The following is a 20,557-nucleotide window of genomic DNA, read 5'->3' as shown; positions in this document are numbered from 1 at the left end:
AAACATTTTTTTTGCGATCCTGTTGATTGTTTGCATTTAAACATTTCATTAGCAATTTCAAGAGTGCTGCATCTCTTTGTAAGACAATTTTTGAATTTTCAGAGTCAGTTAAATCTCTTTTTTGACCCATTTTTGACTGACAAAAACTAGTGTCCTAATAATTCTGCACACCTTGATACCTTGATAAAGGGCATTGAATCCTTAGGTCATACACCCCTCATAACACAAATACGCATCACCTGATCTGCTTTATCCAATAAGCATTCACGGTTATATAGCTTGGAGCTGGAAAATCTGCATAAAAATGATGATCTGTTCGAAATCCTCACTTGCCTAATAATTGTGCACTCAGTGTAAATAGAGGTTAGGGTGATATATGAAATAAACGATTGTTATACTGTATATCTGAGGTGTATAATTAGTTCTGTACTTACCATTCTTTGCATACATTTCTCCTTTTGCTTTCCCAGGATTGGATTCTTTGTGTGCTCCATTCCTCTATTTAAACTTTAACAATGAAGGTAAGTGTCTGGAATCTTACATTAAGGTGTAACTTCAACTATGAGCACCTTTTCAAGTTTAGGTTCAAAATTTTGTGTTGATTAATTTCTGTTTAGTTGCACCTTTCCTTCGTGTTAGCTATGGACAAAGGTCTCTTTCATAATAATGGAGCCATCTAGTAAGAGGCACTTAGTTTGGAGGGATACTGATTTATACTGCCAATAAGGGTATTTTATGTGGGGAGATTATCCTTTAAAATAATAATTTAACCGAGGTTCCTAATCATTGAACAGTGTAAACAAATTGAACTATCAGCAAAAATTGTCTCACTTCAGTGGCTGCCACTACACTTCTTCTGTTCCCACAGCCCATATTTTCAGTCGCCACCACCACAGTCCCTGCCTCTGACACCGCCACCTCTTTCCCTGAAATGAGACTGTCACACAAGGTGAGGGAGGGAACAAGTGTACAACGATGGAAAATGGGGGAAGGGAGCCCAACAACTAGGGAAAGGGAGAGTTGAGACACCTAGGCAGATCTAATATCACCCTGACTACCCTATCGTCCCTACATAGGTTCCGCACCTATTGCCGAGCAGGAAACCTAATCCCTGAATGTCCCTAGAGCTACGCCCTATTAAGGGAGGGGACGGGGTGAACAGTAATCGGGCCCCACTGTAACTAAAGACAACAAGGTAAACAAACAAAGGGGATACACTTAACTTGAAAAGACACCAGAGAGATGACGCCAACGGTCCTCCAAGGGGAAGTCCAAGGAGAAACTAGCCAACTACTAGTACTCCAGGGCATGGACAGAGAAACATAGAACTATCACCTTCGACTCTCTGGAGACAGAGTTTTTAACTACCAAGCATGGGTGTGTCAATTAGCAGCAGAAGGCGGAGGTCGTTGCTGGATCCTAAAGGAAGAAGGATATCACTACACTACAAAGATGAGAGGATCAAGAAGGCATCTGCAATGCCAAGCGCAGTGACCTTCTACAGCCGGATCCAGAGCGACTGTCTGTCACACTTGATATACCCGTGTCAGAGACTTCATCAAGAGGCAGCGATTGAAGCAGGATGATTGGCAGCAGCACCGCATCTCGGCTTCTATCACAGACCTCAAACAAATTGTCATCAGGAGGCGGCACTGGTGTCACTCAACCTGCTTCTATCACCGCCCACTGGTGACAAGGGCGGTGACTGAAGCTGTGGTAAGTGACCGCGGCAGCGTTCCCTGACAACGTCCTGTTTCAGGGCAGGTGATAGAAGGGTCATCTTCCTGTAATGTTCCATCTGAGACTCCGCTTAAACAAACGTCACAGAAAGTAAAGAAACAAATGACAGAGGGAATTGCTGTATTGGGGTAATGTTAGGGAATTTTATAATATAGCAAATTACAAAAGTGGTTAGGGGTTAAAGATATAGATATTTACAAAGGGCATTATAGGTATCAGATAAACCCTTTAAAATGACAAATTTGTGAAAATCAGAGCAGGTCTTATTCTGATCCTATTTTGAGGATCAGAGTAGGACGCACTCTGTGTGCTATCCGATGACAAAAAATCATACAGCACACCGACTCTTCACATGGATGTATGAATGCAGCCTTGAAGTACAAAATGGCTTTGTTTCTAGGAGATTAAAATACTTCAAATCCATTAATTCAAAAAAGGACGTTTTTTTTATTTATTTTTTTATGATGTGCAATTTTACTGCTGCTAAATGTTTTCTGTAATAATTACTGATAGTAGAAGACAGTTTGCTAATACCTTCTGTGAGAATATCATGCATCTTCATTCTCTTTGTTGAGCATTTCAGATCCCTCCTACTCAATTATAAATGATTTAGTTGCTGATTTATGAATGCGATTAGAGGTAACATAACATTGTATTGTTATATCATCAGGTAATGGAGATGAAGGGGGAAGTCGTGTTTTTAGAACACTCTTACTCGCCCATTATCTTTTTTCCTGCCCATTCACTCACATATTTCTATTACTGGGCCACCCAAGCAGCATCCTGACCACAATCAATTTCATTAATGATGCTTTGCAAATTATTCACATCTCCAGTTCTACTTTTACCAACATAATGCGACTAATTGAAATGACGTTTGATGGTTGAATTCACTTGTTTTATGTAGAATGATTCCTTGTTGATTGAGCTACACTTAATTTACCCTAAAGTTTGCATTTGTACCTTTTATTAAAATACAAGGTTTTTAGCATTGTCTTGAATAGCACTTTGTAGCTACGACTGCGTGTTAAACTGCAATGAAGAAATCCTTTAAATCATTTGCTAACCTAAATATTTTTCTCACTTCATACCATTTAATTATCTGTTTGTCTAATGTCATGTATCACCCACATCAATTGGCATTACAGGCAGTATGAAAAGGTTTTTGTATGGCTATTTGTTTTAGGTTTTGAACATTAATATAGCAAAGTATTTAAAGGGAATCTGTCAGTAGGATCAACCCTCCTAAGTCATCTATATGGGCATGTAGGTCATAGGAAGCTGAATAAAATGATACCTTGATAGCTGCAATCTGATGCTTATTCCAGAGAAATCCACATTTTTCTTATATGTACAGTACAGACCAAAAGTTTGGACACACCTCATTTAAAGATTTTTCTGTATTTTCATGACTATGAAAATTGTACATTCACACTGAAGGCATCAAAACTATGAATTAACACATGTGGAATTATATACTTAACAAAAAAGTGTGAAACAACTGAAAATATGTCTTATATTCTAGGTTCTTCAAAGTAGCCACCTTTTGCTTTGATGACTGCTTTGCACACTCTTGGCATTCTCTTGATGAGCTTCAAGAGGTAGTCACCGGAAATGGTTTTCACCCTGTCAGGTTTAATAAGTGGGATTTCTTGCCTTATAAATGGGATTGGGACCATCAGTTGTGTTGTGCAGAAGTCAGGTGGATACACAGCTGATAGTCCTACTGAATAGACTGTTAGCTGCTTTTTTCTTGCCATAATACAAATTCTAACAGTCTATTCAGTAGGACTATCAGCTGTGTATCCACCTGACTTCTGCACAACACAACTGATGGTCCCAATCCCATTTATAAGGCAAGAAATCCCACTTATTAAACCTGACAGGGTGAAAACCATTTCCGGTGACTACCTCTTGAAGCTCATCAAGAGAATGCCAAGAGTGTGCAAAGCAGTCATCAAAGCAAAAGGTGGCTACTTTGAAGAACCTAGAATATAAGACCTATTTTCAGTTGTTTCACACTTTTTTGTTAACTATATAATTCCACATGTGTTAATTCATAGTTTTGATGCCTTCAGTGTGAATGAACAATTTTCAAAGTCATGAAAATACAGAAAAATCTTTAAATGAGAAGGTGTGTCCAAACTTTTGGTCTGTACTGTATATGAAATGTTCAGGACTATGGGCCGGACATAGATCTACATGAGAATCTGCCTCCAGAGCTTCTATTAAATGAAAGGAGGTGTTACCAGTGTGAGACATGTAACTAACACAGAACAAGAGAACTGAACTTAGTCTCCTTTCAAACGCATTTGCTGCAGCTCTCACAGCTCTGCTGTATAGCAACAATATTGCAGCCCTGTGAGGAACCTGCAGATGTGTCCGTTATAATCACACAGCTCTGTAGTGAGATCAGGAGAGCAGAGATCGGACATTACACATCACATTGGTATTTCCCCCTCTTATTTATAATAAGTTCTGAAGGCAGATTCTCATGTACAGTGTAAACGTTTGGGCATCCCTGGTCAAAATTACTGTTATTGTGAACAGTTAAGCAAATTGAACATGAAATGATTTCTAAAAGGCCTAAAGTTAAAGATGTCACATTTCCTTTGTATTTTAGGCAAAAAAAATACTGTCATTCATTTTAAAAATTACAAAAAGAAAAATGGGCCGATGCAAAAGTTTGGGCACCCTTGGAGATTTGTGTGCTCAGATAACTTTGACCAAGGTTTCAGACCTTAATTAGCCTGTTAAGGTTATAGCTTGTTCACTATTATCGTTAGGAAAGGCCAAGTGATGCACATTTCCCAGCTTTATAAAAACCCATCCTCCTCTAACCTTGTGTCAAAAAACAGTAGCAATGGGTTCTTCTAATCAGCTGCCTAGCACTCTGAAAATGAAAATGGTGGAGGCCCACAAAGCAGGAAAAGGCTATAAGAAGATCGCAAAGCGTTTTCAAGTTGCCCTTTCCTCAGTTCGAAATGTAATTAAGAAATGGCAGTTAACAGAAACAGTGGAGGTCAAGGAAAGGTCTGGAAGACCAAGCAAAATTTCAGTGAGAGCTACTCGAAGGATTACTAGAAAGGCAAATCAGAACACCCGCTTGACTTAAAAAGGCTTTCAGAAAGATTTAGCAGACTCTGGAGTTGTGGTACATTGTTCTACTGTTCAGAGACACCTGCACAAATATGACCTTCATGGAAGAGTCATCAGAAAAAAACCTCTATTGCTGCCTCACCATAAAATTCAGCATCTGAAGTATGCAAAAGAACATTTAAACAAGCCTGATTCATTTTGGAAACAAGTCCTGTGGTCCGATAAAGTTAAAATAGAACTCTTTGGCCACAATGATCAAAGGTATGTGTAGAGAAAAAGGACACAGAATTTCAGGAAAAGAACACTCACCAATCATTAAGCATGGGGGTGGATCAATCATGCTTTGGGGTTGTGTTGCAGCCAATGGCACGGGGGGACATTTCACGGGTAGAGAGAAGAATGGATTCAATAAAATTTTAACAAATTCTTAATGCAAACATAACACCATCTGTAAGAAAGCTGAAGTTGAAAAGCGGTTGGCTTCTACAAATGGATAATAATCCTAAACACATGTCAAAATCCACAATAGACTACCTCAAAAGGTGCAAGCTGAAGGTTTTGCAATGGGCCTCACAGTCCCCTGATCTGAACATCATTGAAAATCTGTGGCTAGACCTCAAAATTGCAGGGCGTGCAAGACGACCCATGAATCTCATAGAACTGTAAGAATTTTCCAAGTAAGAATGGATGAAAATCTCTCAAACAAGAATTGAAAGACTCTTGTCTGACTTCAAAAAAACGTTTACAAGCTGTGATACACTTGTAGATGGTTTAGGAGGGTAATTGCTATGGACTAATTCCTTTAAGACATATTTTACCCTTACATAAAATAAGGTGTTTTGGGCCGTGATGACCAGAGCAAAATGTTAACTTCCTAACTTCGGTCTTCTAAAATAAATGATTTTATTTTTTTTTGTTATTTCTTAGGCCATGTTCATAAATTGTGTTCAGATGTTGCATTCCTGGTGCAAGTTGCAGAAAAGGCTGTAAAATGTAGCAATTTTACGACATTTTTGGAGAATCACAGAATCATGACAAATACAACTGGAATGCATTGTGTGAACATAGCCTTTTTGTACTTTTTTTTTCTGTTCCTTTTTGTTTTATTATTATTTCTCGCTACTGGAGCTCAGTTTAGCAGGACAAATATGAACTACTAGATGGTGGCCCGATTCTAACGCATCGGGTATTCTAGAATATGTATGCGGCCGACCGGGCGAGACTAATCAGCGAAGCAGTGTTTAAATGGGTTGTGCACTACTTTAAATGAAACCCCCAATGTATCCCCCCGGGGTCCCTAATGAATTTTGTAATTACGTCATGTTGTCAATACTGCTTGTGACAACATCGCTGACCACGCACAGCCAGCACGTAATTCCCCCGGCTGCAGCCGGCTCTTGCTTCCGCTTACATCACGACTATTTGCGGCTGCAGCCAGGGGTCTCCTGTTACGCGTACCATGGTGAATGACGGGCTGTGGGCAGGGTTATCCCCCATCGTGTTACACCCAGCATCCAACGCGCGCTGTGGCCATCTCCCGGCTGCTTCGCCGCTGATCTCCCGACGGTGGCCTGCATGTTTCAAATCCAGCGCCAATTCGCGGCCGGGCTGCGCCAGTTGCTGATTGGTCGCGACCGGTGGCCTCCACCAATCAGGACAGCGGTGTTTTAAATTTCGCGCCAATTTCGCTGATTGGTCGCACCCGCCCGGCCGCGACCAATCAGCGAAGCATGTTTCAAATCCGGCGCCAATTCGCGGCCGGACTGCGCTCGTTGCTGATTGGTGGCGGCCGCTGATCTCCCGACGGCAAGTGTGAAGGGAGGACCGGGGAGCGGCGCCGCCGGTCGGGGTACTTCTGCTGCGAGCAGCCGGGAGATCACCGGCTGGCGCCGGTCATCTCCCGGCTGCATCGCCGCTGACCTCCGTGCGACTTATGAACCGCTAACGGCCGCCATCTTGATCTGAAATCCCGCGTCGCTGATTGGCCGCGGCCCGACCAATCAGCGACGCTGGATTTCCTGGACGGACAGATTGGATAAGCCGATTATATAGTAGACTAGATGGTGGCCCGATTCAAACGCATCGGGTATTCTAGAATATGTATGCGGTACACCGGGCGCAATCAGCAGAGCGGTGTTTAAATTTGGCGCCAATATCGCTGATTGGTTGCGCCCGCCGGCCACGACCAATCAGCACAGCGGTTTTTAAATTTGCCGCCAATATCGCTGATTGGTCGTGGCCGGCGATGTCCAACTCATTAAGTGAGTTGGACATCACCACTTCCTCTCCCAGAGAGTTCCAGAGTCTCACGGCTCTGACCGTAAAGAATCCCCTTCTATGCTGGTGCAGGAACCTCCTTTCCTCCAGACGCATAGTGTGCCCCCTCGTCTTTGTCACCATCCTTGGTATAAACAGGTCATGGGAGAGATCTCTGTACTGCCCCCTGATGTATTTATACATGTTTATGAGGTCTCCCCTAAGCCTTCTCTTTTCCAATGTAAATAGGCCTAATTTTGACAACCTCTCTGGGTATTCTAGTCCCTCCATTCCCTTTATTACCTTAGTCGCCCTCCTTTGTACCCTCTCTAGCTCCAATATGTCTTTCCTGAGCACCGGAGCCCAGAACTGTGCACAATATTCTAAGTGCGGCCTTACCAGCGCTTTATACAGAGGAAGAACAATGTTCTCATCACATGCTCCTATTCCTCTTCTGATGCATGCCATGACTCTATTTGCCTTCGCAGCTGCTGCTTGACACTGGGCACTCCAATTTAATTTGCTGTTAATCAAGACGCCCAGGTCCTTCTCCATGTCAGATTTCCCCAACGGTTTCCCATTTAATATGTATGGGTGACTGCTGTTTTTCTTTCCCATGTGCATGACCTTACATTTATCGGCATTGAACCCCATTTGCCATTTTTTGGCCCAACTCCCCAATTTATCTAAAGCCTCCTGTATCTGTGCCCTATCCTCATCTGTATTAACTACTTTACAAAGTTTAGTATTTGCAAATATTGCTATTTTACTATGCAACCCTTCCACTAGATCATTAATAAATATATTAAATAATATAGGGCCCAAGACAGACCCTTGAGGCACCCCGCTAGTAACCCTGACACACCCTGAGCTTACTCCATTGATAACCACACTCTGCTTTCTATCACTCAGCCAGCTATTTACCCACTTGTACACATTATCCCCCAGACCAAGCATTCTCATTTTATATACCAACCTTTTGTGTGGCACGGTATCAAACGCTTTGGAGAAGTCAAGGTATACAACATCCACTGACTCTCCCCGGTCCAGCTGTGAGCTCACCTCCTCGTAGAAGGCGATCAGGTTTGTTTGGCAGGAGCGATCCCTCATGAATCCATGTTGATATGGAGTTAGACAGTTATTATCATTAAGATATTCTACAATAGCATCTTTAAGAAATCCTTCAAACAATTTACCCACAACAGACGTTAAGCTTACTGGTCTATAGTTCCCAGGGTCACTTTTAGACCCCTTTTTGAATATTGGTACCACATTTGCTTGGCGCCAGTCTAGTGGGACAGTCCCTGTCCATAAAGAGTGCTTGAATATAAGATACAGCGGTCTGTCTATCACATTACTTAATTCTTTTAGTACCTGGGGGTGTATGCCATCTGGGCCTGGTGACTTGTCTATTTTGATATTATTTAGGCGTTTCTGAACTTCCCCCTGGGTTAGGTGGGTGATATTTAGCGGAGGGTTTACTTTATCACTCTGCATTTCCTCCGATAAATTGTTTTCTTTTGTGAAAACAGTGGAGAAGAAGCTATTGAGTAGGTTTGCTTTACCCTCATCGCCCTCTATGATTTTACCCAGGTTATTTTTCAATGGGCCAACGCCATCAGTTTTAATCCCTTTACTGTTTATATAGTTAAAGAACAGTTTGGGATTCTTTTTACTTTCCTTGGCAATTAGTCTCTCTGTCTCCTCTTTTGCTACTCTTATTTGTTTCTTACAGATTTTGTTTTTTTCCCTATAAGATATTAGCGCTTCCTCGCTGCCTTCTTGTTTAAGTTTACCGAAAGCCCTTTTTTTGTTTTTCATTGCCCTCTTGACTTCCTTATTTAGCCACTTTGGCTTCCTCCTATTCCTAGCCCTTTTATTCCCATAAGGTATGTACCTTCTACAGTGACTATGTAGGACTGTTTTGAAAATTTCCCATTTTCTATCCATGCTCCTATTACTGAAGATACTATCCCAGTCTATAAGGTGAAGGGCATCTCTTAGCTGATCAAACTTTGCCCTCCTGAAGTTCAGTGTTTTTGTGACTCCCTTGCTGGGCACCCTACTGAAGCACATGTGGAATTGTATAATGTTGTGGTCACTATTTCCCAGGTGCCCCCCGACCTGCACCACAGTTATTCTGTCTGGCCTGTTAATATTAAGTCTAAAAGGGCCGTCCCTCTAGTTGGTTCCTGCACAAGTTGTGACAAATAATTGTCTTTGATAATTGACAGAAACCTGTTTCCTTTCTGAGATCTACAGCTTTCGGTTTCCCAGTCTATATCGGGGTAGTTGAAGTCCCCCATAATAATCACCTCGTTATTTTTTGCTACTTCGTCTATTTGTCTCATTAATAGACTTTCCGTGGCTTCTGCTATATTTGGTGGTTTATAACAGACTCCTATGATAATTTTATTATTGTTTTTTGCCCCATGTATCTCCACCCATAAGGACTCTACCTCCTCATTTCCCTCCCATACATCCTCCCGTATTGTAGGCTTTAGACACGTCTTTACATATAGACAGACTCCACCCCCTTTCCGATTTCTTCGATCCCTTCTAAACAGACTGTAACCCTGTAAGTTAACTGCCCAGTCATAGCTTTCATCTAACCATGTCTCGGTTATTCCCACTATGTCATAGTTACCTGTAGATATTTCTGCTTCCAGTTCATCCATCTTGTTTGTCAGGCTTCTGGCATTTGCTAGCAACCAGTTTACATGATTTTGTTTTGTTCCAATCTTCTCCCTGTGGATTGTATTAGAAATTTTCTTACCTCCCTTCCAAGTATCTTGTCTTGGACCTTCTTTGTCGCACTTCATATCTTTCATTAGTATGTTCTCTGGTTTCATGTTCGTGTCCGGCGTTTTTCTTCCCATCCCCTCTTCTTCTAGTTTAACGCCCTCCTGATGAGTGTTGCGAGTCTCCTGGCGAATGTGTGTTTCCCGAGTTTGTTGAGGTGTAGTCCGTCTCTGGCAAGGAGTCCGTCATAGAGGTAATTCACACCGTGGTCCAGGAATCCAAATCCTTGTTGTCTGCACCATTGTCTTAGCCAGTTGTTCACATCAAGGATCCTGTTCCATCTCCTGACGCCATGCCCGTCTACAGGAAGGATAGAAGAAAAAACTACCTACGCATCCAGTTCTTTTACTTTCTTCCCCAATGCTTCAAAGTCCTTGCAGATTGTCGGTAGGTCCTTCCTTGCCGTGTCATTGGTACCAACATGTATCAGAAGAAATGGGTGGACATCCTTGGAACTGATGAGCTTCGGTATCCTATCGGTAACATCCTTGATCTTCGCACCTGGTAGGCAGCATACTTCTCTTGCAGTTATGTCCGGTCTGCAGATAGCTGCTTCTGTTCCTCTCAGTAGTGAGTCTCCCACCACCACCACTCTTCTTCCCTTCTTGGCTGTCCTTTTTCTTGTCGCTTCTGGGTGCTCTTTTCTTTTTTGCTTGCTGGTAGTGCCTCATCCTTAGGTGTGCCATCTTCATCCTCCACAAGTCCTTGGAATCTGTTTCTCAGTTGTGTGGTTGGTGGTGTCTCCATGGTCTTCTTGCTTCTTTTGGTCACTTGCCTCCACTTGTCTGCCTCTGGAGGTTCTCTGACGCTTCCTTCACTTTCCGTGACCAGTAGTGACGCTTCTGTTCTGTCCAGGAAGTCTTCATTTTCCTTGATGAGTTTTAATGTCGCAATTCTTTCTTCCAGTCCCCGCACCTTTTCTTCTAAAAGAGCCAGTAGTCTACACTTCTGGCAGGTGAAGTTGGTTTCATCTTCTGGTCGATCTGTGAACATGTAGCACATGTTGCAGCTCACCATGTAGGTTGTCACATCTGCCATGCTGCTCCTTGTCCCTGCTGACTTGATGTCTGTCTTCTTTCTTGCGATACTCTAGGATAAACAAATTAAACAAATTCGGCGCGCGGTTTGGTGATGCTTTCCAAACAGCTGGTCCCGGCTGTACCCAACGATCTTCTAGCTGAGGGAGACTCTTCGCTTTTCCCAGAAGGCACCTGGAATATGCAAATTGTCCTCTTCAAGCTTCAATCCCTGGTTTGGCGATGTTTTCCAAGCAGCTGGTCCCGGCTGTACCCAACGATCTTCTAGCTGAGGGCGACTCTTCGCTTTTCCCAGAAGGCACCTGGAATATGCAAATTATCCTCTTCAAGCTTCAATCCCTGGTTACATGTGGATTACACCATAGATTATGATCGGTACATGTATCCATGAAAAAAAAAAAAAATATTTATTTACTGTTTTGCAATGATTAATTGGATATGGATATTTACTTGCTAGTTATTCTCTTGAAGAGGAGTTTTGTTGAGATTTTTAGACAGAGAAAATCCTCTTAAAGTGCACCTTATGTCTCCAAAGCTTATTTTAAATGAAAGTGGGCGTTACCAGTGTGAGACATGTAATGTCTGACAATCTGCTCTCCTGATCTACCTGTCTCACACTGGTAACTCCCCCATTAACGTAAAATAAGCTCTGGAGGCAGATTCTCAGGAAGATCTATAGTGGGGAAAATAGTATGTGATACACTGCCGATTTTGCAAGTTTTCCCACCTACAAAGAATGGAGAGGTTTGTAATTTTTATCGTAGGTACACTTCAACTGTGAGAGACAGAATCTAAAGAAAAAAAAAAACAGAAAATCACACTGTATGATTTTTAAATAAATTACATTTTATTGCATGCTATAAGTATTTGATCACCTACTAACCAGCAAGAATTCTGACTCTCACAGGTCTGTTAGTTTTTTTAAGAAGCTCTCCTATTCTACACTCATTAGCTGTATTAATTGCACCTGTTTGAACTTGTTACCTGTATAAAAGACATCTGTACACACAATCAATCACACTCCAACCTCTCCACCATGGCCAAGACCAAAGAACTGTCTAAGAACACCAGGGACAAAATTGTAGACCTGCACAATGCTGGGATGGGCTACAGGACAATAGGCAAGCAGCTTGGTGAGAGTTGTCGGCACAATTATTAGAAAATGGAAGAAACAAGATGACTGTCAATCTTCCTCAGTTTTGGGCTCCATGCAAAATCTCGCCTTGTGGGGTAAGGATGATTCTGAGAAAGGTCAGGAATCAGCCCAGATCTACAGGTGAGGACCTGGTCAATGACCTGAAGAGAGCTGGGACCACAGTCTCAAACATTACTGTTAGTAAAACACTATACCATCATGGATTAAAACCAAAGGAGGCATGGGAGAAGGTCATGTGGTCAGATGAGACCAAAATAAAACTTTTTGGTATCAATTCCACTAGCTATGTTTCGAGGAAGAAGGATGGGTACAGCACAAAGAACACCGTCCCAACCTTGAAGCATGGTGGGGGAAGCATCATACTTTAGGGGTGCTTTTCTGCAAAGGGGACAGGACAACTGCACCGTATTGAAGGGAGGATGGATGGGGTCATGTATCATGAGATTTTGGCCAACAACCTCCTTCCCTCAGTAAGAGCATTGAAGATGGGTCGTGGCTGGGTCTTCCAGCATGACAATGAGCTGAAATACACAGCCAGTGCAACTAAGGAGTGGCTCCGTAAGAAGCATTTCAATGTCCTGGAATGGCCTCGCCAGTCTCCAGACCTAAACCCAGTAGCAAATCTTTGGAGGGAGCTGAAACTCAGTTTTGCCCAGCGACAGCCCCGAAACCTGAAAGATCTGGAGAAGATCTGTATGGAGGAGTGGGCCAAAATCCCATGTGCAAACTTGGTCAAGAACCACAGGAAATACCTGACCTCTGTAATTGCAAACAAAGGTTTCTGTACCAAATATTAAGTTCTGTTTTTCTATTGCATCAAATACTTATTTCATGCAATAAAATGAAAATTAATTATGTAAAAATCATACAATGTGATTTTCTGGATTTTTTGTAGATTCTGTCTCTCACAGTTGAAGTGTACCTACGATAAAAATTACAGACCTCTCCAATCTTTGTAGGTGGGAAAACTTGCAAAATCGGCAGTGTATCAAATACTTATTTTCCCCACTGTATGTCTTGCCCTTAGATCTCAACAGTTCATTTACGTATAAGAAAAATGTGTATTTCTCTGGAATAAGACTTCGAGTTGCATAGCTCAAGGTATCATTTTATTTAATTTCCTATGACCTACATGCCTGTATAGACAGCTTAAGAGGGCTGATCCTACTGACTGATTCCCTTTAGCCTTTAGTAAATACTATATGCCCCTATACAATAGTGGCATTTTTTTTTTGTTACAGTCACCTAAAATGTATGCGATGACTTGTACAACTTTAAACTCTTTCGTGAATAGCAGATGTAATATGTACTTAGAACTATATGTTTATGCAGTAAATTTTCCATATGTTAGCACAATTGTGGAAAATAAAATATTAAACAAGGATTCTTTTCTTTTCTTCTAGCACTAGCATATGCATGTATGTCTGCATTCATACCAAAGTACCTGTACAATTTCTTTTTAAAAGATAATTCTCATGTAATTCAAGGTAAGTTGTTTACAGTGCTAATAGTAGTCTGAAATATGTAGTATGTTAAAGGGGTCATCCAGGACTTTAACATTGATGGCCTGTATCGGTGGGGGTGCGACGACTGGCACCCCTGACAATCAGCTATTCCCGGTATCGGTGTAAGTCAGAGCTGCTCAGTTATGGAGCTGCACAATAGCTGGGTCCTGCACATCCACCCCCTACTGATTTGAATAGGGGGCAGATGTGCAGTACCCAGTCGTGGCCACTATACAGTTAGTGGAGCTGTGCTGTGCAGTTCTGGACGCCACTGACACCGGGAACAGCTTATCGTGGGGTGACCGGGTGTTGCACCCCACCGATCAGGCATTGATGACCTTTCCTAGGTAGAGGCCATCAAAGTTAGTAGTGGACAACCTCTTTAAGCTATACAATTTGTTTGGGTAAAATGCTGCTTTGACAGTTGACATGAGCTCATTGATCTGCACATGTGATGGACGCATTAAATTCAGCACTTGTATGTGACACACAGGTATATAATATGACTGCTATCATGTTACTGTGTATGTACGGCATACATGGACAGCTGCACATATTGAAATTTCACTGGCACCAGAAAGAAAATTATTATTGTTCTTTTCTTTATTGAAAATGAAAAGTTCTACTGAATAATGAGGGAGTGTGGTCTATTGGAGAATTCAGGGGAGATAAAAGGAGAAAAAAAAAAGTATTCCAATGATAGACATCGATGACGTACGGTATATCTAAATATGACATTAAGGCTGATTAGTGGGGCCCCTGCCAGTAGGACTCCAGATGAGCCGAGTTCATGTCCAATGAACTCAGCTCACCTCATGCACGTCACTGACAGCGTGGGAAAATTCTCCTGCACTCACCGCATGCGCAGGAGAATTTTCCCACGCTGTCAGTGACGTGCATGAGGTGAGCTGAGTTCATTGGACATGAACTCGGCTCATCTGGATGCAGTCACAGCCAGACACTGAGGAGCGCAAGCATGCCTGCGCTTCTCAGTCTCTGCGGCATGGCAAGCTGGATGGCAGCGTTCTGCTGCGGTCCAGCCTGTCATGTGAATGTAGCAGAGCTGAAGTTGTCGTGGGAACCATGGAAAGGTAAGGATGAGGTTGCTTTATTATTTTACTTTTATTGCAGGAGATCGTTGGCTTCAGCTGGAATGGGCGTGATGGTAAGTATGGTTTAATTTAGAACAATAAAGAATTGTGTGTTTATTTCAATTAAAGGACTTTATTCTGGGTGTTGTGTTTTTTTGTAACTTTGACTATGGGGTTAGTAATGGGGGTGTCTTATAGACGCCTCTCCATTACTAACCTGGGCTTGATGTCAGCTGGCATTATAAGCTGACATCAACCCCAACCCTATTACCCCACTGCCACCGCTACAGGGCAGTGGGAAGAGCGAGGCTAAATGCCAGAATTGGCGCATCCTATGGATGCGCCATTTCTGGGGCGGCTGACTGCTGGTGTTTCTAGCCTGGGAGGGGGCCAATATTCATGGCACCCTTCCTGGACCATTAATATCAGCCCCCAGCTGTCTGCCTAGCCTTTGATAGCTATTAAAATAGGGGGGACCCCACGTCACTAGTAAAGGCTAGGTATTCAGCTGGGGGCTGATATTAGTAGCCTGGGAAGCTCCGTGGGTATTACCCCCTTCCCAGGCTTCAAACATCTGCCCCAGCCGTCTGCTTAACCTCCGCTAGAGACTAAAATTACGGGGAACCCCACGCCAATTTTTTTTTTAATAAATCCTTTATTTTAACACTAAATGACAAGTACAGTAATCAACACTATCACTGTACTTCTTATATATGTGACTGACATGTTTCTATGTATCTAATCTATGTGTGATGCTCTATTCTTTCTGTTATTGCCGGCCGGCTTTTTTAAAGAGGCGGTGCATGAAAACACTAATATTTTTTTTAATAAATCCTTTGCACTAAATGACAAGTACAGTAAGCAACACTGTCACTGTACTTCTTATATATGTGACTGACATGTTTCTATCTAATCTATGTGTGATACTCTATTCTTTCGGTTCTAAATTGTTGGGTACCGGTGTATGCCTCTGCTGAATTGCCGACTTTTCATGTTTCACTGTGAGCACTGTTCCCATTGATTTGGGCAACCACTGTAATGCTACAACCACCATGGCTGTGGCATTACAGTGAGTGGCAGACAATCCCTGCATGATTGGTGCTCTAAATAACGCCAGACATGCAGGACACGCTTTTGGTGCACGAACAGTTATCGAACATAACCTCGAACCGCCGAATTTTTTGCAAATCGTTCGCGTTCGTCGAACGACTCGAACACCGCCCAAAACAGCTCGAATTTGAGATTGGCGAACAGTTCTAGTCGAACACCGCTCATCTCTGTTAGTGAGGTATATGGAAACCTTGGATTTTGAGCCTTTTTAAAAATCTGTACAGTAAGAAGTTAATGTATGTTTAATTGCTTAAAGGGGTTGTAACATGAACAAAGTACTTTTTAATTAATTGATCTTGGAATAATAAGTTCCACAATTGGATGTGTCTTTTGCTTCCTCCCCTGCCCAGGAGATGTGGTATGATCAGACCATGTTCCTGTATGGTCAGACACAGACATTACACAGTACACAGCAGGGGCACGTTTATAAGATTATCTCGGCACAGGGACATTTTATTGAAACACACATAATTGTGGAACCGATTATTATTCCAAGATCTACTGATTAAAATATACTTTGTTAGTGGGATAACCCTTTTAATTTATCTGTCCTAGGCTATGTATGAACTCTGCCTCGTTGCTTTGATCACATCTGTCTGTAATGTTCCTGTGATTTCAGAGTACCTGACTGTGTTTTCCCAGATGATTGCATTTCATGACCCAGAACTGAGTAACCACCTCAATGAAATTGGTTTCATTCCAGATGTAAGTAATTGAGGCTCTTGTATATGCATTGTGCCATAAAGCAGCATGTGTGTGTCTGTCTATCTGACATATCTGTGCAAATGTGGCTCTGTCCACAATCTCCTGGCAGCCCTAAATAGAGCTTCCTTGGACAGGCTTTGCAATAGCTACACCAACTATGGTTTCCCATGAGAGCCCTGGCCATCACCTTTTAATCCCTTTACAGAGATGTGGACTTAGACAAGGACCCTAGTCTGAGTCCTTAGTGTAGCTGCTGGCCGGCAGAGCAAATGGTCAGGTCAACAGGTCAGAACTAGGAGGGTGAACAAGGGATAAAATTGTGAGTCAGAGGGAACATCAATAAATGGGCCGATGTCAGAACAAGAATCAAACAGGCAAAGTAGGAGCAGAACTGCAGGAGTAGACCAGAAATAGTATGAACTATAACTGGCAACTCCGAGCAGGAGTCTTGGTGGATGTGTAGAGTGTGGCGCTGTCCCATTGTTCAGCTGGTTTGCACACACACCCATACTGCCAGTGCCTACTGTACACAGTCTGCACCAGAGCTTCTAATCCCAATGTCTCCTCCACCACCAGTTCTGCCCACAGAATGAATACAGTGGCGCCTGGTGACAGAAACAGATGTTACAGTAGCAGGTCCCAGAGTAGATGTGACAAAAGATCAATTCACTATTACTCTTATTATTACTTATAGGATAAAATTATCATTATGGATAAAACAAACATTACATTTGGCAAGTGGAAGAGTTGGGCATCCTGTTAGCCTTCCTTAACCTTGCCTTCTTTTTAGCCAGCTAATGATGTCTGCCTTCTTGCTATAGGAGATTTTTTTTACTTTTCACCTGAGCACCCCAATGCATGTTTTGCAACCTTCATCAGGAGATAAAAGGTTAGCAAAGGCTGTGAAATGCACTTTGATGTGCTCAGGTAAAGGTTTACCTCTACATATGCTCATTAGATCATTAGATGCTTCAATAAAAAAAGATAGGGTCTGACTCTTTTTGCTGCTAGTATATGTTTGGATTTCCTGAAACAACAGAAAGTAGGAACAAGAGGACGTAGGAGTCCAGACTAGCCCCAGTGGCCAATGTAAAAATTGCAAAATTTCTAATGGTGTTTTAAATACAGATCATGAGATGAAGAATAAAAAAAATTAACACAAATTTTGTAAAAAATCCATTTAACATAAAAAAACTGATTTAAATAGTAGGCCATTTTCTGATGACACATTCCTTTTAAATCAGATTATTTTTCCCAGACCATATTCAGCGAGAAAAGGGTCCTGGTGCTGTACTCTACCTCCACTGATTGCTGTAAAATGGCTGTAATTTTGTCAACGCCATAATTCATCTTAATCTTTTTTTTTCTAGATACTAAATAGCTATAATTTCAGACATGATTCTGGCTTGAAGTGCTGATGAGTGCAATCAGTGGCTCTGCTGTAATCAGATGTCATGGTTATTTTCTAGAATGATCTTTAATCATTAAGCAGAAGTATTGTAGAGTTTCCTTTTTTCTGGATTGATGGAATGACTTGGTTCTGCCCATTTGTTATCATTATGGTTGCACTGAATTTTCAGTTTTATTATTTTGTTACAGAAAATTCTGGTATGAAAGTAAAGACAAGATTAAAGTGGTGTTAAATATTTTTGTAAGGCATTCTGAAAGTTGATTTGGTTATGTTATAGTGGATTTTTGCTGTCTTTGAATAAGTTAATTTTGATCTGGCATTGTACATGTTGTGTGCAATAGAGAAAAGAAAAATCTAGCTTTTGGGGTTAAAGAACTATGGGGGCGATTCACTAAGCCAACAATTCTCTTGCCGATCTTGATGAGGGGCGTTCTGGAGAGGACGCTCATACCTCTTAATGAATCAGGTGAGGCGCATAGTAACATAGTTTGTAAAGCCGAATAAAGACTTGCGTCCATCAAGTTCGACCTGTTAGTTCTGTAATTGCTAAAGTTGATCCAGAGGAGGGCAAAAACCCCAAATGATTTGGCCAATCTTCACCTGAGGAAAAATTCCCTCCCGACTCTGAAACCAGCAGTCAGAATAAATCCCTGTATCAACCTACTATTTTATTTTATTTTTAAGTATATGCTGAAATCTGCCTGGTATCTAGAAATGCATCCAGTCCCCGCTTGAACTGGTGTAGTGAATCCGACATTACCGTCTCCTCACTCAGTGAATTCCATATTCTCACTGCTCTTACCGTAAAGAACCCCTTCCTATGCTGGTGCTGAAACCTTTTCTCTTCCAGTCTTAGTGAGTGCCCTCTTGTTACCGTAATATCCCTCCTTTTGAACAAATCTCGGGCAAGATCTCTATACTGTCCCCTAACATATTTGTACACATTTATTATGTCCCCCCTCAACCTTCTCTTTTCCAAGCTGAATAGTCCTAGTTTTGCCAACCTCTCTGGGTATTGCAGTCCCTCCATTCCCTTTATTAATTTTGTTGCCCTCCTTTGTACCTTTTCAAGCTCATTTATATCCTTTCTATATATTGGGGCCCATAACTGAGCACAGTATTCCAAGTGTGGTCTGACCAGTGCTTTGTACAGTGGAAGAACAATGTTCTCATCCTTTGCAGCTATACCTCTTCTGATACATCCCATTACCCTGTTTGCCCTTACAGCAGCGGCCTGACTTTGGGCACTCCAATTTAGTTTGCTATCAATCAAGATGCCCAAGTCCTTCTCCATCTCTGAATTCCCCAATGATTTCCCATTCAGTGAGTACTGGTGACTTCCATTTTTCCTTCCCATATGTATGACCTTACATTTCTCCTCGTTAAACCGCGTTCGCCACTATGTGCGCCTTGCCACAAGTCTTACTCAAGCAACTGCTGAAGTAAGGTTTGTGGCATTGTGAAAGCCGTCGCTCGTCATGAATTTGAAGAGCTGGGGTAGCAACACCCCCATCGTGTCCCAGCTCCACCCATTTTGTCGAAGCTGAAGCTGGGACGAGAAAAATACCAGATGTCAAATGTTTTTGCAAGACCTCGTGTTTCTCAAAAACAATTGCAACTTTTCAACTCCTTTTTTCTCCAGAAATCTGGCGAAAAAGCTGTAATGAATCACCCCCCCCATTTTTTTATGTTGGGACTTGTGTTAAAATCTATACACATTGATTATGTGGTGCCCCCCCCCCCCCATTATTGCAATGTGTTTCAAATGTATAGCACCTTTTTAACCCTGGTGTGTATAGTGGCCTCGTGCTTCCAAACACTCCGGATTCATTATAAAGGGGTAAGCTGGTTTTCTTGCTTCATATCTGAACATGCTGTATGGAGCTATACCCAAAAAACTATACGTTTCCACATGTTTTGTGCACTCAGACTTAACTTTTAATATTGAATACTTTTGTAATTAGAATATACTAAAATAAAGTAACAGCAGAGTTTTAGTTTCTCATTTCCTTTCTGCCAGTGAACAAGTTGGGGTTAAAAAAAAATTCTCTCACCCATGACCGCACCACGCAGAGAGGGGTACACCCTTCAATGACAGGAAACCTACAGGATAAAAGGGTGTACCGCTCTTCCACACCTCAGTTGGTTTCCTGTCCTTGAAGGGGGACCTGCATTTGGATTGGCGGTACTGGATGAAGATGAGAAGACTTACCCAGGCCTGACCGATCGATTCAGGCAGCGGCTCCATCTCTGCTGCGGCCAGTGCAAGGGTCCTGGAAGCTCCACAGTGGGTCCAAGCGGATTTGACTGGTGTGCGGGCATGAGTAGTGGCGCCATTTCCTGTGGCAGGTTGGCTACCACGCCTTCCGAATCTTCGCATATGCAGGACACACACCAAGGAGGATTGCCCTGATGACAAGTGCTCCCGTGAGATTTCACCCGGAGGTGATTTTTCACTTCCAGGGTAAGCACGGAAGAGGTATCAACGGAGGGACAGGCTGTGTCTGGCAGGTCCTGCATTTAAAAATGCGGTTAGACCGCCGGCAGCGCAGTTTCTTTGCTCCGATAGTCATTCTAGCAGTAATGGAGCAGCCACAACAGTAGTGGGAGCCCCATCAGGAGCATGTTGAGCGGAAGCAGCAGCA

General features: G+C 42.3%; 1 protein-coding gene across 1 annotated transcript in view; it reads left to right on the top strand.

The window, feature by feature from the left end:
• The window catches only part of TBCK (TBC1 domain containing kinase), a 396,446-nt gene that overhangs the window by 148,478 nt on the left and 227,411 nt on the right, over positions 1-20,557 (top strand). The window contains exons 18-20 of the mRNA XM_073639595.1: positions 471-521; positions 13,494-13,577; positions 16,416-16,501. Of these exons, the coding sequence (XP_073495696.1) occupies positions 471-521; positions 13,494-13,577; positions 16,416-16,501 (221 nt within the window). The remainder of the gene's footprint in view (positions 1-470; positions 522-13,493; positions 13,578-16,415; positions 16,502-20,557) is intronic.

The sequence above is a fragment of the Phyllobates terribilis genome, unplaced genomic scaffold, assembly GCF_046119375.1.
Source record: "Phyllobates terribilis strain yellow unplaced genomic scaffold, ASM4611937v1 Scaffold_1__5_contigs__length_1240528914, whole genome shotgun sequence".
NCBI lineage: Eukaryota > Metazoa > Chordata > Amphibia > Anura > Dendrobatidae > Phyllobates > Phyllobates terribilis.
Note: the sequence above shows the minus strand (reverse complement) of the source record. Positions and strands in the feature narration are given on the sequence as shown.